The sequence below is a fragment of the Acipenser ruthenus genome, chromosome 8 (assembly GCF_902713425.1).
Source record: "Acipenser ruthenus chromosome 8, fAciRut3.2 maternal haplotype, whole genome shotgun sequence".
Lineage (NCBI taxonomy): Eukaryota > Metazoa > Chordata > Actinopteri > Acipenseriformes > Acipenseridae > Acipenser > Acipenser ruthenus.
In genome coordinates, this window is record NC_081196.1 from 43,186,833 (window position 1) to 43,201,833 (window position 15,001).

Genomic DNA, 15,001 nt, shown 5'->3' on the forward strand with positions numbered 1-15,001 from the left:
GTGTCTCATCCTCTCCACAAAATGCCAGACCACTTTCAGCAAAAAATGCAATAACCTGAACTACATGTTTCAGTACATTTTTCCAGTACTTCTGCTCCTTTTTTATCTTGATTTCCAGTGAGGTGTCAATTTGCCCAGCTTCCGGTCTTCTCAAACACCACACACGCATAGACTGATTATGCTCTGGGGATTGTTCGTGCTCTGCCAGTCTGACTTTAAACCTAGAATCAGACAATGCACTTTTCTTCGAGGAAAACAACTTGCACACAAAACCACAGCCTTTTGAAGGGGAGTACAGCAACCACTCACGATCAACTTCTTCCCCATTGTGAAGTCTGCGTTAAAAAATGGTTTTAGGCAGATTGATGGCTATGACCTTTTTTCGTTTTTTCTATCAGAGACAACATACTTGTCACTCCGATTCTTTCAATGACTTGGCCCTCGTTCTCATTTAAAGGCAACAGATTTGACAACATGTAGCTCCAATAATATACAGTAGGAGAAGGGCCAATGACAGCTGGAACCTAGTACCAAGGTGTCATTTAAAATAATAGCACCAGCACTTTACACAAGTATTCTGTGTTGTGACTTAACGGACACCTAAAGAATGCAGTGCAAGGTGTTTCTGCCCCGTTTGGGCAGATCTATGAGTCTCGGAAAGTATTTCTCCAGCTCTCTGTTTAAGCTGATCACAACCAGATCTGTGGAGCTGTTTATAGCATAGAGCAGTAGGAGCTCTGTCATAGATATGCTACATCATCGGAAAGATTCCTTTAGCAGAAACGCAGTGTTTGGCTTGGCTCAGCCTCCGCTGGTCATGTGTGTGCCAGCTTCACTGCTTCTTTACAGCCAACTGCTGTCTGACAACGCCACAGTTCATACCACACAGTCAGAGCAACACAAACTTCCAGGTGGAGGCTTGAAAGAAAACAATAGGAAACAAGGGTTTCATTTAAATCATCGCAATTTTAATAGATGTAATTAAAATAAATTGAGGACCCATAACTCTAAAGCGATTTAATTAGGAAAAAACTTATTTTACTCCAAACTCTCAGAAACATTAGATTTTAATGATCTAATACTGATTTTTTTTTTAAGCGCTTTGTTCTTCAAGAACAATCCTGCAGATTTCCTGTGTCCTCTCTAAGAAACTGCTCGGATGTCAGGTTCACTTTGTTTTGTTCAATGCAGCTGTTGACTTTTTGGCTCCTAAAAAACAATTATCACTTACATTGTTGACTCATCATCTAACAAATTTGTTATTTGTTTTTGCTGATGTCGACAGTTTACAATATCATCAGGAATACGTAATAAACAGTTGTATCACCATTTCGATAAAGAAAAAAGATCATGTACACCACGCCTTTCAGTTCAAAACAATTATGAAATATTTTCAGCTTTGTTGAGTTTTTTTTTTTTTGTCACTTACAAACGTGTATGTTGAAAGTGGACATTAGACTAACCTGTTGCTGACTCTTTCAGCGTTATCCTTGACCTTATTACAAGATATCTGGAAGAGACCTAAAAATACCATGTTTTTATTTTTATTTCAACAGTTATGGATTTAAATACTATAGCTATTTGCTCTGTATCAATCAGAGTGTTTTCTACCAGGGGTGATTTATTAATATCACTACAAACAAAAAAAAAAATCCAGCGAAATGAGGTCTGTGAATAATTTGGTTTTTAATTGTAGGACGGTGGTAAGAACTCTATTAGAATACACAATGGATCACCTTAAATATCAGACATTTACAACTGTAAACTCACACAACACGTATGAAGCTTTTTCTTTCAGGGTTTCAAAGAGGTAAAAGGTGAAGTTTTATTTTTTTTATATATATATATTTCAAATCAGTGAGAAATATTGTTTAAAACATTTTCTTGAAATGAAAGAGCCACGGTCTCCAACACAGAGCTCCCAATTGGGAATTGTCACTGTATTAAATCTACTGTTCATCTACTGTTCATGAACAAATCAACATAGTCCAGACATTCACTCTTAGGGCTGTTTACCAGCCTGCTGCGAGGTTTTGTTCTGTTCCTCAATGTCCACACTGTAGTTTTCCCAATTATACTTATACTGGAGTACCAGTGAAACACTAATAACACTATGTAACACAGTTTTTGTTCCTGGGTAGTAAGTGTTATTTCCTAATTGCTTATGCCTCAAAAGTATAGAAAATGGCTATTATTCCCCACAAACTTTGCTTTTGTGACCAGGACAGTGATATTTTGAAATTTACCTATTTCCAATGAGAAAACGGGCGAATTTGTGTCTTTTCGTTCACATAAAGTCAGAAAAAAACAACATATGAATCCAAATTAACATGTATTTATACTAAAGTAATACAAAAATGACTACAAAAGATTTAGAAGTGAGTAGTTTTTCGAGATTTACGATTATACTGTAAATCACTTTCACGAATCAGCCCCCAAATGTAGTCTCCCATCATGTTCTCGTTATACTGTCCTTGGTAGCGGCGTTCAAAGTCCAGTATATCCTGGTGGAAGCGCTCGCCTTGCTCCTCCGAGTACGCTCCCATGTTCTCCTTGAATTTATCAAGATGAGCATCAAGGATATGGACTTTGAGGGACATCCTACAGCCCATTGTGCCGTAGTTCTTCACCAGAGTCTCAACCAGCTCCACATAGTTTTCGGCCTTGTGATTGCCCAGGAAGCCCCGAACCACTGCGACAAAGCTGTTCCAAGCCGCTTTCTCCTTACTAGTGAGCTTCTTGGAGACCCATCAGGAATGCCACCATTTTGAAGTCTCCTATGACCTCCCAGCCGTACTCATCATACTTCAAGGCGTCCAGCAAGGTCTTGATGCTGTTGTAATCCTCTTTGAGGTGCACCGAGTGAGCCAGGGGAAGAGACGGGTACTTGTTACCATTATGGAGCAGCACGGCTTTGAGGCTCCTGAATGAGCTGTCAATGAAGAGGCGCCACTCATTCTGGTTACAGGCGATTCCGATTGCCTCGAACAGACTGGTCACATTGTGGCAGAAGCAGAGCCCATCTTGACGGGTGAAGAAGCTGGAAAAAGGTTGGTGACGCTTCCCCTGATCTGCGACTTGCACACTTTCATCCAACAAGTTCCACTGCTTGAGCCTAGACGTCAAAAGCTCGGCATTGGACTTGGTGAGACCAAGATCTCTAATCAAGTCGTTGAGGTCTTTTTGGTTGGGGTAGTATGGGTTTCTCTCCTCCGCTCCACCTCTGAAATTGTCATCTGGATCTACAACGTCTTCCTCGCTCTCTGACTTGCTGCTCTCTTCTAAAGACGGCTGCTCTCTCACCGGAGGAGTGGGTACGGGGAGCTCATGGCAGTGTGGCACCGGGGCGATGGATGAAGGAAGGTCCGGATACGTGATAGCAGGTGCATTCTTGCCAGTCCGACGTTTGGAAGGGTCCACCATGCAGAAGTAGCAGTTGCTTGAGTGGTCAGTGGGTTCTCGCCAAATTCTTGGGATAGCGAACTTCATGGCTCTCTTTTCCCCTCTGTACCATCCTACAAAAATACATTTATTTCACCCATGACTAATGTGTAAGAGATTCTCGCAACATTTTTCATATATGATATATTTTTTCAATAACATTGAAAATTGTAAAACATTTTAAAATTAAAAACTTTTACAATTTTAAAAATTTTAACAAATTTTATAACCTAAAATTCCAAGCAACAATTGTCCATCTTACCTTCCAGAGTTTTTTTGCAGTGCTCGCAGGTGAAATGAGGTGCCCAGGGTTTGTCTTGATCCCCGACAGGCATGCCGAAATATGCCTTGTAGGCCTCACACATCTTAGCAGATGCTTCCACGGAGTACTTTTTCGCTCTTGTCTTGATAAATTGGCCGCAGACATAGCAAAATGCGTCTGCCGGATGCTTGCAGCCTCTTGATGCCATCTCAGAAAAATGCAGATATGTATCCACTTAGGCAGCTGGAACTAAACTGAACTGGTGGGCTTAAGGCCCCTGTATTTATACTACTATTTATATTACTGGAAAGTTCTAGAAAGTTCTAGAAGTTACTCCAAGTTTACTCAGCACTGAATCTATCTGGAATGTTCTGGAAAATAGGTGAATTTCAAAATATCACTGTCCTGGTCACAAAAGCAAAGTTTGTGGGGAATAATAGCCATTTTCTATACTTTTGAGGCATAAGCAATTAGGAAATAACACTTACTACCCAGGAACAAAAAAAAAAAAAAAAAATTGTTACACTGTGTAATATGTGCAAAATGACCAGTCAAAACATTCTGAAACAAAGGCATCTCTTGTTAAAATGCATTTTAACAATAACAAGATTGTTGCCAAATGTTGACTAAACTTGTATATAAAAATAAAAAAGTAGGATATTTTTAAGAGAAATTGTCTCTTTCATAAAAGGTGAATAAAAGTCTTCACAAAACTTGTTTTAAAGAAGTTTTTATTATTATTCTGCACACACTCTTTTCAGTTGTAGTCTTATTACAAGTGTGGAACATTATGAATTCCAGCCAGTCTGTTTTGAGAGCTCTGAAATAATACCACAGTTCTCTCAGCTGCAGTGCTCTACCTTAATGCCTTACTGGGTTCATCCCATACTGCAACACGATTATCATTTACAACATACAATCCCAAAGGCGAAATTGTGCTTTATTTTCAAATGAAAAACTTCAGTCTGCCTCATACCGCAATTTATTTCATTAAGAAACCTCCCTTTTATCAGCACAAAGCAGTGTAATATTTGGCAATTATTATGAAGAAAAATAAAAGCTTATGAGAAAAAGCTTTCAACATCAGATAAGCCCATTATGTGTATAAAGATATTTATGTCTATATCTTATATATTCGTATAACAGACTATATATCTATCCTCACATTTCAATATTTGTCCTCTACTGAGGCAGTGTGTAGGCTTGACAGTTGCTAGCATTTACTAGGAATTGGTGGGGTAGTTGGTAAATGCATCTCCAAGTGTTCCCATATTTTCACTGGGATCCTACATTCTTTTGGCTGTTATTCTTATATGTTACTGTTCCTGCAAAGGAGAGAAACACTTGAAACCAACTAGAAAAGTAATCATGTCAGCAGATATGCTTTTCCTAGTGATATTCTTTTCAGTTCTTTCCAGTTCTTAAAATGACCAACCAAAACATTGTCTTGCAGATAAAGATGCTTTAGAAACAATGTACGAATGTATAAATACTTACGCATTAAAATAATCTTAAAATTGGTGCATATACTGTAAAAAAAAATAGTCATGATAAGAAAAAAAAAATATCTTGTATTAAATAAAATAAACATCTTGTTTTAAATAAAATAAACTGTAAAAATACAAGATAATAATCTTGGCTCATTGACAGATAATGAGTTATGTGTTTTTTTATATATAAATAAAATTTCATATATTTTGATAATATACTGATAATTAAAACCTGAAATACAGCACTTACAGAACATCCACCTATAATAATATTAATAAAGCTGGGGGGTTTCAAATAAATGTGCTTTTTTATTAAAGTATGTGCTTTTCTTGGAATGTTTTGGTTTGTTTGTTTTGTTCAGGCCTGGCTAGCAGAAGAAACATTCTGCCCAACTATTGCTAATTCTCAGTCTGACCTCTTGGTCTTCCCCACATCAGGGACAGTTATTGGCCTGTATAACAGACCAGATGCTTTTACATTTAAGATTCAAGTAAGTTTCCATTCCCTACACTATGATTATACATTTGAAAATGAAGTCTTGGACCCATATCAACAACTTTCACCACAACTAACTGCAGTGTCACAAGAAGACAAACTCTGCTATGCAACTTAACATGACCATTACCCTGAAAGGTAGACAAGCCTCTTAAAAAAAAAAAGATAGCTAAACTGTACCCTACAGTAAACTGCAGAGAAATGCACAGATCAGCTCAATACACCAACAAAGTAAACTCACAGTCATAACATCTAACCAGCAGACCACATTTTTGCTTCAATAAATCTCTACACTATATCTGAAGTCGAACTCCCTTGTAAATGACTGCATCAGTCAAAGTAAACACTCGACCCGACGCCCCAACTTGAGCATTACCTGGAGATTCACCATGCAGTCCTGCTCGAAATGGTGGGAGATTCACCTATAAACAACTCTTTTTCACTGCTCTTGTAAAACAACTTTTTCACTGCTCTTGTAAAACAACTTTTTCACTGCTCTTGTAAAACAACTCTTTTTCACTGCTCTTGTAAAACAACTCTTTTCACTGCTCTTGTAAAACAACTCTTTTTCACTGCTCTTATGACACAGCTATTTTACACTGCTCTTGGGAAACAACTCTTTTTCACTGCTCTTATGACACAACTCTTTTTCACTGCTCTTGAGAAACAACTCTTTTTCACTGCTCTTGCTCTGGGATCATGCTTTTTTTTTTTTTTTTGTAGGTCCTCCAAACAATCTTTATTCACAGCATAGGAGTTATAAAAGACCAGTGAAAATGTAAACAAGAGGGACCCACCTACATTTTTATTAATATTAGGAAACTATTCAAAAGCTATGATTTGTTTTATTTGAAGGGAGTTAACATGAATTAATAATGCCTTATGTTTCAAGCAAGACATGATATAAATCAGTCAATGTTTCCAGTGATGCAATATTGGCTGACAATAAGCAGTAATAAGAATTTGACCCTTTCAGTAATGCTAATACAAACAAATACAAAACATTTAATACATTACATTGTCTAATAAAGGCCTATAATAAAGAGTATTTCTGTGTGCTTATAATACTGAAATCTTGGGCGATGTGCTGTTGTGCACTAAATCTGCTTTATAGCAAACTGAAAAAATTCAATGGAATAAGCTGGTTGGTTTTACTCAAACCCTCCCTATTTCGTTGGCCATCTTTGTTATTGCTGCCTATTAATACTTTTCTCTATTTAGTCTACGGTACAACAACACATCAAATGCATGGACATTCCTAACAGCTAACCCACGCAGGGCACTAAAAAGAGATCACTGCAGCTGCTCCAAAATAAGTTACAGTAATATATCAAAATATTAATTTAAAAAAAAGACACTTAATCTATGTAGCTTGTTTGAGTAAAAATGTGAATGATTTGCTCCTGGTCGGTCGGTCTGTCTTGTTGGTTGGTGGCTCCATGAGGGAAGGCACTACTTTAACATACTATTGTAGGTACAGTTTGATAAAAGTGCAGTCACTCCAAGCCTTTTTCCTCATAGGATGGTTCTCTATGTCCTCTGTGTGCCTATAGCTGCGTGTGCTTGTACATGGGCTCATGTTCTTTCAAATTTCTTTGGAAGCAGTAATGGCAGTGAATGTCAATGGGTTTCTCGTTTCCCTTGTGTCACATAGTTGCTTTGTGCTGGGTAGCATATCCGCCTGAAGAGGGGAGGACCCCTTCTGGCAGCTGGAATCTTCATGAAACAACAAGTAATACAAAAAAATAAGTGTGTGCTACATTGCGGCCTGGCGGCGGCTGCAGCTGACGAGAAAGCCGAGCTTCTTAGAAGCTTTCTACAAAGCTGCCTGGGAAGAGACCTGTCCTCCCGCTGCGCTGCAAGGTGCCCTTGTACCAGCCGTCCTCGCGCTTCTTGTGCACAAACACAACGTCTCCTTCCTTCAGCTCGATCTCCGCTTCGCTCTGAGGCGGGTAGGGTACAATCACGCGGTACCTGTGAAACAAAAGGGGAAAAACTGATAAGAACGCTGCTTGGGAAGGAAAGCCTTCCAGTACTTTAATACTGGAATGAAAGAGCCAGGGAGACAATTAAAAGGAGGATAAGCTGTTTTATTAAAATGAAACATCATTGAAGATGTATTCTGTATGAAGCTAAATATATTATACAGTAAGGGAAGCCAATTAAGAGATTCAGGATTGCCAGGTAACAATGGAGGAGAGAACTAATGGTCTTTGTAAGTGAGACTTCAAGTTAAAATATGTTCAGAAGTTCAGAAGAGAGAACAGAATAGAGGAATTTGCACATGGCGAGGCACCACCCTTATAAATGTTTTTGCATGGTACAGTTATTTTACCATGGTTACACTATACATTTACCATAGTTTACTCTGGTTTGCCATGTTTCTCAGTATGTTTTACCATACCTCACTATTCTTTACAATGCTTACCTATGCTTTAACTATTACACTTTGTTATGCTGTTACTGTGGGAAACTTTTATAAGGGTACCATAATAACGCACATCTCTGAGTAGCCTTCTGTTACAACTTTTATAAATCTTCTGTTACATCTATTATAAATCTTCTGTTTATAAACCTTCTGTTACATCTATTATAAATCACATGTCTGAAATCAACCAATCACAGTCAGTGGTGTAGTCCTACATCTGAAAGTACTGCAACGTCAATTAATGTATATTTTCTTAAACAAAAATTTTACGAACTTGAAGTAACATTTCGAAGGTTATACATGTGTCTCACGTGCGACTTTTATAGGCTATTCCCTCGATCATTGCTGCCAAATTGGCGGTTTTCCAGCCAAATTAGGCTTGTTTTGAAAGCATGTTGTTTGTAATAGAAGTTCCTAATGTTCTCTTCATTACATCACAAGGATGCTGTTTATCGTAGACTGATTCGGAGTGTACCATCAAAAGTGGCACATTGTTCCTAGTGCCTATTCAATGCCAAGATGCAGAAAGACTAATTTGATTTCCCCACGGAAAAGAGATTCCTTCAACGGTGCCTAGGCACAAAAATTAGAGCTGTCAGGGCGCCATATAAGCATTTTTATAACAAATCTGCAAAGATTCTTAAGTTAGTTCTTAAGTCACGGTTCAATGCCTATAAAAAAAAGTACTGGAACAGTGTTCTAACAAGTTCCGGCTAGACTACCCCAGTGATCACTGTAAACTATTTTCCATAATTCCAGTACATTTTGCTCTGTGTACAGATTCCATCCTGTGTGTAAAACACCACACCTAACTCCAAGCTAAAAACACATGCTATTCCTGCGTACAATCTTTATTTGTGTGATTTGTAATAAGTGTAGGGTGCCTTATATTGTATAACAAATGTAATTTCGCACAGTTTTTAAAGGAACATTTATAAAAGTATAGCAAACTGATGTGACCACTTGTGCTTGTGAGAAACAAGTGTGTACCAGGCATGTACAATGACAAATTGACATTGATGTCACTTACCTGAGCAGAGAATTGGCTAGGCCAAAAGGCATGGACCTCTTTTTTGTTGTATGAACAGAAGAACAACATTCCAGTAAGGTACCAGGTGGCTGGTACATTACTTCTAACTTTATAATACACTGCAAACATCAGCTGGAGGTAACAGGAGTAAGACTGGCAAAGGTCCAGAAGACATCTGACACGTACAACTAAATATTAGGATTTTATGAGACTAGACTTATCACAAACACTTTTGACATTTTTCACAAAGTTCACAAATCCAAGATCTCAAAATCTTATAATGAATTATAAAAATGAAAGAGACACATAAATGTCTGTTACTCCCTCAATAATAAATGCCTACAGAGGAACATGTATTTGTATAATAATAACTGATGAATGCAAAACCTTCCAAGTCTGGGGCACCATTACTATAATGTAATTTCTCTACCCACAATGCATCTCACTGTTATTAATCTCAGTTCCAAACCTCCAAAAATCAATTGATCATTTTCGGCCTGACAATGAATCAGTGCGTCCATGGTTCTGAATGATCAGAAGAGAGGGGGATCTATAAGGCCTGGTGAAGGACATCGCAAATACTACCAGTATGACAGCTTTGTTCCTGGATTGAAAATTGCCTTTAATAATTGTACTCATCACTTAAATAAGTGCTATATGCGGAAGGCATTCCTTTTTCTTCATACTGTATGTGTTTTGACTGGCTTCTAGAGATTCACTATCTTTTAATAGATTTTTCTGCTGAAATCTACAAGACATCAGGCTTGCAGCAGAGAGACCCCCACCTCTTACAGATGCCCAGTAACAGTAACTCTGAATCAAGATTAGGAATCGAGAGAGCTTCACAGCATTACAAATGGAATCCCACAAAAAAAACTATTAGGAATTAGCGAATGGATGTTGGTTGCCTTGCCGAGGGCCAATCCGAACATCTGTACACATTCAGTATGTGCCTGTACCTATTTAGTAAGCTGAGAGGAGCTGCCTCACATAGGTATTCTTCATTAGTCCCACAGGCATCACCATTCAAGGTATTTCTGAGAAGTGCACATTTTCATCACCGATGGGAATAAAGGGCAGAGATCCAGAGTTCCCTTATCTATTCATCAGCACAGCCTCTTCAATTCTCTGTCGGGAGTTCTCCTTTTCAGAACCTGAACAGAGCAGACTTTCTCAGATTAGGCCTAGCTCTTAGACAAATCAAAATGTGTTTATAATTAAGGTCGGTTTATTTCTATCTGCTGCTTGTCAACAGCACACATGTGAAAATATGGAGTGGCATTGTAATCCTGTCCATATATTTATATATCTCACAACCTTCATACTTCTTCGCTGATCAAATGGGCAACTCCAAGTCCATTACTGGGTTATAAATTATGGACCTGAAAATAAGTAAAGTGAGTTTCCTTTTCAACTATGTAATATGAGACGCGTCTGCCTACCGCTGAAATCTGTTACACAGCAAAGTTGGACAGAGGCATAACACTTAATACATCTTACCCAGAGGGTGCCACAGTGACATGGTTTGGAAATTAATGCATGTTTTGGAAATTAATGCATGTTTATCTTTGGCAAGGAGGCATAGCATCTCTTATCTTGAAACTGTGGAGGAGCTGGTGGATGGCGAAATTTCCAGTAAGTACAGTGTCAATGAATGATTATTGCTGTCAGACATCTATTACAAACTTCTAGTGTTTACAATATATACATGATTTATAATCTGGTCTGTTGGGCTGTTCTGTTTATTATTGTAAAACACTCAATGGTAGAACATATAGTAATAATAAAAGTCTTTAAAACTAAATGAAAAATATTTGACAATTGTTTAGACAATGAGAAATAATTGTATATATTTCTGTTACGATTACTGTATGCATATCTGTTTAATAAAACAGTCAGCGCCAGAGAAACCCAAACTGACAGCCTCTGACGTTCGCTGTGTAGAAATCTCATTTATTCTCATTTGTAACAGTGATAGTATTCTTCAGCCACCATCAGCATACAGTCAATCATCCCCTGAATAACTTTGTTTCAAGCCAAGGAAGGCATTCACAATTAGATTGAAAGTGGGTGAATTTAGAGGCTGTGGCAACCCAGACACAGAACTGCAGTCTAAGTGCTTTTTGCACACTTTTAATAATCAAATAACAAATAAACAAAACACAGGAACAAAATAAAGGTTTAAACAAACACTACAGAACTTGTCAAATAAACAAACCCAAAAGGCCCAAGCTTTGCTATTCCAGTGTTTCTCTTTCTCTCTGTCCTTCATTTTTTCTCCACTCTCCTTCTCTCCTTTTCCCCTTCTCACTCTCACTTGTCTCTTCTTTACATCCTCCACAAACAAACCTCTTTGTTCTCCTTTTATACCATGTGGCCAGAGAATGATTGACAATTAACCATTTAATCAACCACCACCTGGCCACATTCCTCATTCGACCATTCTCTCAATTGAACAATAAATCGTTCAATCAAACAATCAAAAACCACGTGGCTGTGCAAACGATGGCCATCTTGGTTACAGGATGTCCCTTCACCAAGATGTCCGCCAGCCACCAAACTCTAATTCACTCACACACATACGTGCTCACCCACACACCTGTGCACCCCATGGGTCGAGCCTCTACTCTACCACAGAGGCCAAGCATTCATCCAATAAATATCAAGATTGTTGCAAAGTATCCCACCATTCATACAGCCATCACCACCCTCTGAGGCTATTTTGACCTACTTGCAATTCACATATTTATTTGCAGAATGAATGCAAAAGGAACCAAGTTCATAAATAATTCTTTAATTCTACAAAATTGTATCCAAATCGGATAACCGGTTCAACACCTATCATAAGAAAACTGAAAACAGAGAATTGGCTCGGTGTCAAAGGTTTCCCACAGTCCCTGAATGTGCCTTAGTCTGTCAGTGTGACAATGACCTTCATAACCTACAGTAGTTTGTGAGCTATGGAGTGTGAAAGTCGGACAGAAAAAAAACATTTCAGTTTAACTAATAATAATAAGAAATTATAAGAATGTCGTCTCCCTGCAGCAAGTCTTGAGATAGGTAAGGAAAGCTACACGCGCTTTCATTTTCATTTCTGCATGCATAAAGGCATTAATCATAATCATCAATGAATTACTGTGAATTACTACGCTGATAAATCTTTGTTAAAAACCCAAAGCCATACAGTATGTTTTAGTTCTCACACCCTGTCACTATATGTATACATTTCATACCAGAGCTGAGTAAAACAAAATGAAAATGTATAGTGTGAGACAAGCTGAGGGCACTTTTAAATGAAATACTCTATTATACATAATGAAAACACTCCTTAGTTAACAATGTCCTGGAACAGAACATTCAATTCAATTTTTTAAAAATATTTCTGTCCTCAAGCAGCAACAGGGAGAACAGTCAATTTAAATGGCAGCCCATTCTACTCAAAGATTTGCAATTTGTTTGCTAAATTAGATTGCAAACAACAGCTGACACTCGAGCGTCACAAATCTTGTAATGGAAGCCTGAAGTAATCCAAATACATATAGCCATTAATTATTTACAGTGGAAAATTCAGCTGAGATGCCCTTCTATTTCATCCAGGGATACCCGCTAGCCGTAACCAAGTAAATTCCGTTTTTAACCATTTGTGTGTATATCAATTAATTATTTGAATGCTAAGTCTACAAGATATGAGATTTTAGAAGTAGTGTCATTTGCAAACTCATACATCCTCCCCTCCTTGGGTGCTTGACAAAGTGAATTGAAATACGCTAGCAACAACAACAACAACAACAACAACAACAACAACAAAAACTTTAGATTTAATTACAGTAAAAGTAAAATAAAAGCTCAGCTTTAAATTATCCTCTTGTTAACATCACACAAGCAGACTGAAAATAATGGGGCCAAATCATATATTCACAAAGTGCATACAAATGAGCATGTAGATAAATAAATATGTATGTCTGATAATGTATATCATCAAAATAATTTTTTTAAAATCTCATTGGTTGAAACACCATGCACAAGTCTCTTCTAATGAATATTTAATGAGACAGATTCAGTACTGAAGTTAAATTATTTAACAAGGCAGAAACCGGTAAAATGAATATTTAAAATGGGATGCTGGCATCATGTTATTTTAACAAGGAACCCACTTCTATATTGTTCAGAACACCCTGGAACTAGTGAAAGTGGATCTTTCTAGCTCACTTCCTAATCATTCCTACTTCTTCATTGATAACTCCCGTCTGAAAAATATTGGCTGGACAATCAGGTCCTGATCCACAGAAATATCTTATTACTGCCACAAAACAGATACCACGTCCCATTTAAGACAAGTGTAATCTCTTTGCCACTGACTTTCATTTGGAAACACCAAAGCCCTTGTCATATACCTAGTGCAGTGTTTCCCAACCCTGTTCCTGAACCCTTCATTGAACTAATAAAGTGATTAACTGGGCATTTTCCTGTTATTTTCAAGCTCTTCGTTTGTTGATACGGTTCAATTAAGCAATTGAGCGCTGCGTTGGAACGAAAACCAGCAGACAGGTGTGCCGTCAGGAACAGGGTTGGGAAACACTGACCTAGAGGACACATCTAATGCACTTGGAGACAACAGTCTCTCTATAAGTGTAACAAACCCTGGGTTTTCCCCTCTCAATACTATTTTCTCCAAATACACTTGATGTACCTTGTAGTTATCCCTTAATTATATTACTTAGCTTTTTGGAACTTCATTTTGTAGTGTTAACAGGTGTTCTTCTTTCGATAAACAGGTGTTAAATACAGACCAGAGTTAACCCTTTGAAAACCTTGCTCAAAAGGATATTGAATTACATTGATTAGGCTAGTAGTATCCTACCTTTCTCTTGAGAGGGGCTTGGGTTCTGGACGGAGGGCCACCATTGAAGAGCATGGCTGCCTGGCAGGAGGCGAGACTGAGAAATTCAAATCCAAAGAACCAGACTTCTTATGCAGGGGCTCTATTCCCATGGCTCCCTGCATCTCGCTCTCGATGGGACAGGAGCCTGCTCTCCCGTGATTCAACACTGATGACACCTCAGGACCCATGGCCCCCTGTATAGGTGCCTCCGCTGCTGCCTGTGGTTGGGGTTCGTGGGTGGGAGAGACAGAAGGTGAGGAGCGGGACTTCTTTTTTGCAGATGCTCCTGACAAGAGCTTCAGTAGTCCTCCTTTCTTCTCCTTCTGCGCACAAATATAAAATACAGCAATATTAAAAACTTGAAACATACCTATCTTTTTCTGAAGGTTCTACATGAGCTGCTATCATTTCTTGAGAAGATAAAAAAATAAAAAATAATCTGATACTGGAAATCTTTAGGATCATGGAACTAAATTAGAAAGCTTTCAATCCAAAACAGTGTGCACGGAGAGTGGTAGACTGAATTGTTTAAAACCTACAATATATAGAATTGCATTTAAATTAGCCAATTGAATCATAAAGTTATACCCTAAGTACTTGTTATCAATTAAGCATCAATATTAATAGCTAACACAGTGGGCATTACCTGCTGGATAACTGAGTCCAGGACTGAAGGAAAGGGAGTAATGTCAAGCACTTTTTCTTATACTTTTTTACACATTACAGTGCTTCAAACAAAGGCACCACAGCCGTTACAGCTAGTTTCAAGAAATGAAAGCCCTGTTAGCTTTAGAAGGCCTCTTCCGAACTACAATCATTCATGTTCACCTCAGAGGCTGAATAGCTGAGACAATCCATTAGATTTACAGTTAAGAATTCTATATGTACACGTTTCCCATGAGATGATGTTTACTACACACATGAACAGAAGAACACAATAAACACTGGGAAGGAGAAGAGGCCCTTCGGCCA

General features: G+C 38.1%; 1 protein-coding gene across 1 annotated transcript in view; it reads right to left on the reverse strand.

Moving 5' to 3' along the window:
* Window positions 1-4,417: 4,417 nt before the first annotated feature.
* The window catches only part of LOC117406638 (E3 ubiquitin-protein ligase SH3RF3-like), a 138,231-nt gene continuing 127,647 nt past the window's right edge, over window positions 4,418-15,001 (reverse strand). The window contains exons 10-11 of the mRNA XM_034010817.3: window positions 14,009-14,352; window positions 4,418-7,663 (exon numbers count right to left, since the gene is read on the reverse strand). Of these exons, the coding sequence (XP_033866708.2) occupies window positions 7,495-7,663; window positions 14,009-14,352 (513 nt within the window). The 3' untranslated portion in view covers window positions 4,418-7,494. The remainder of the gene's footprint in view (window positions 7,664-14,008; window positions 14,353-15,001) is intronic.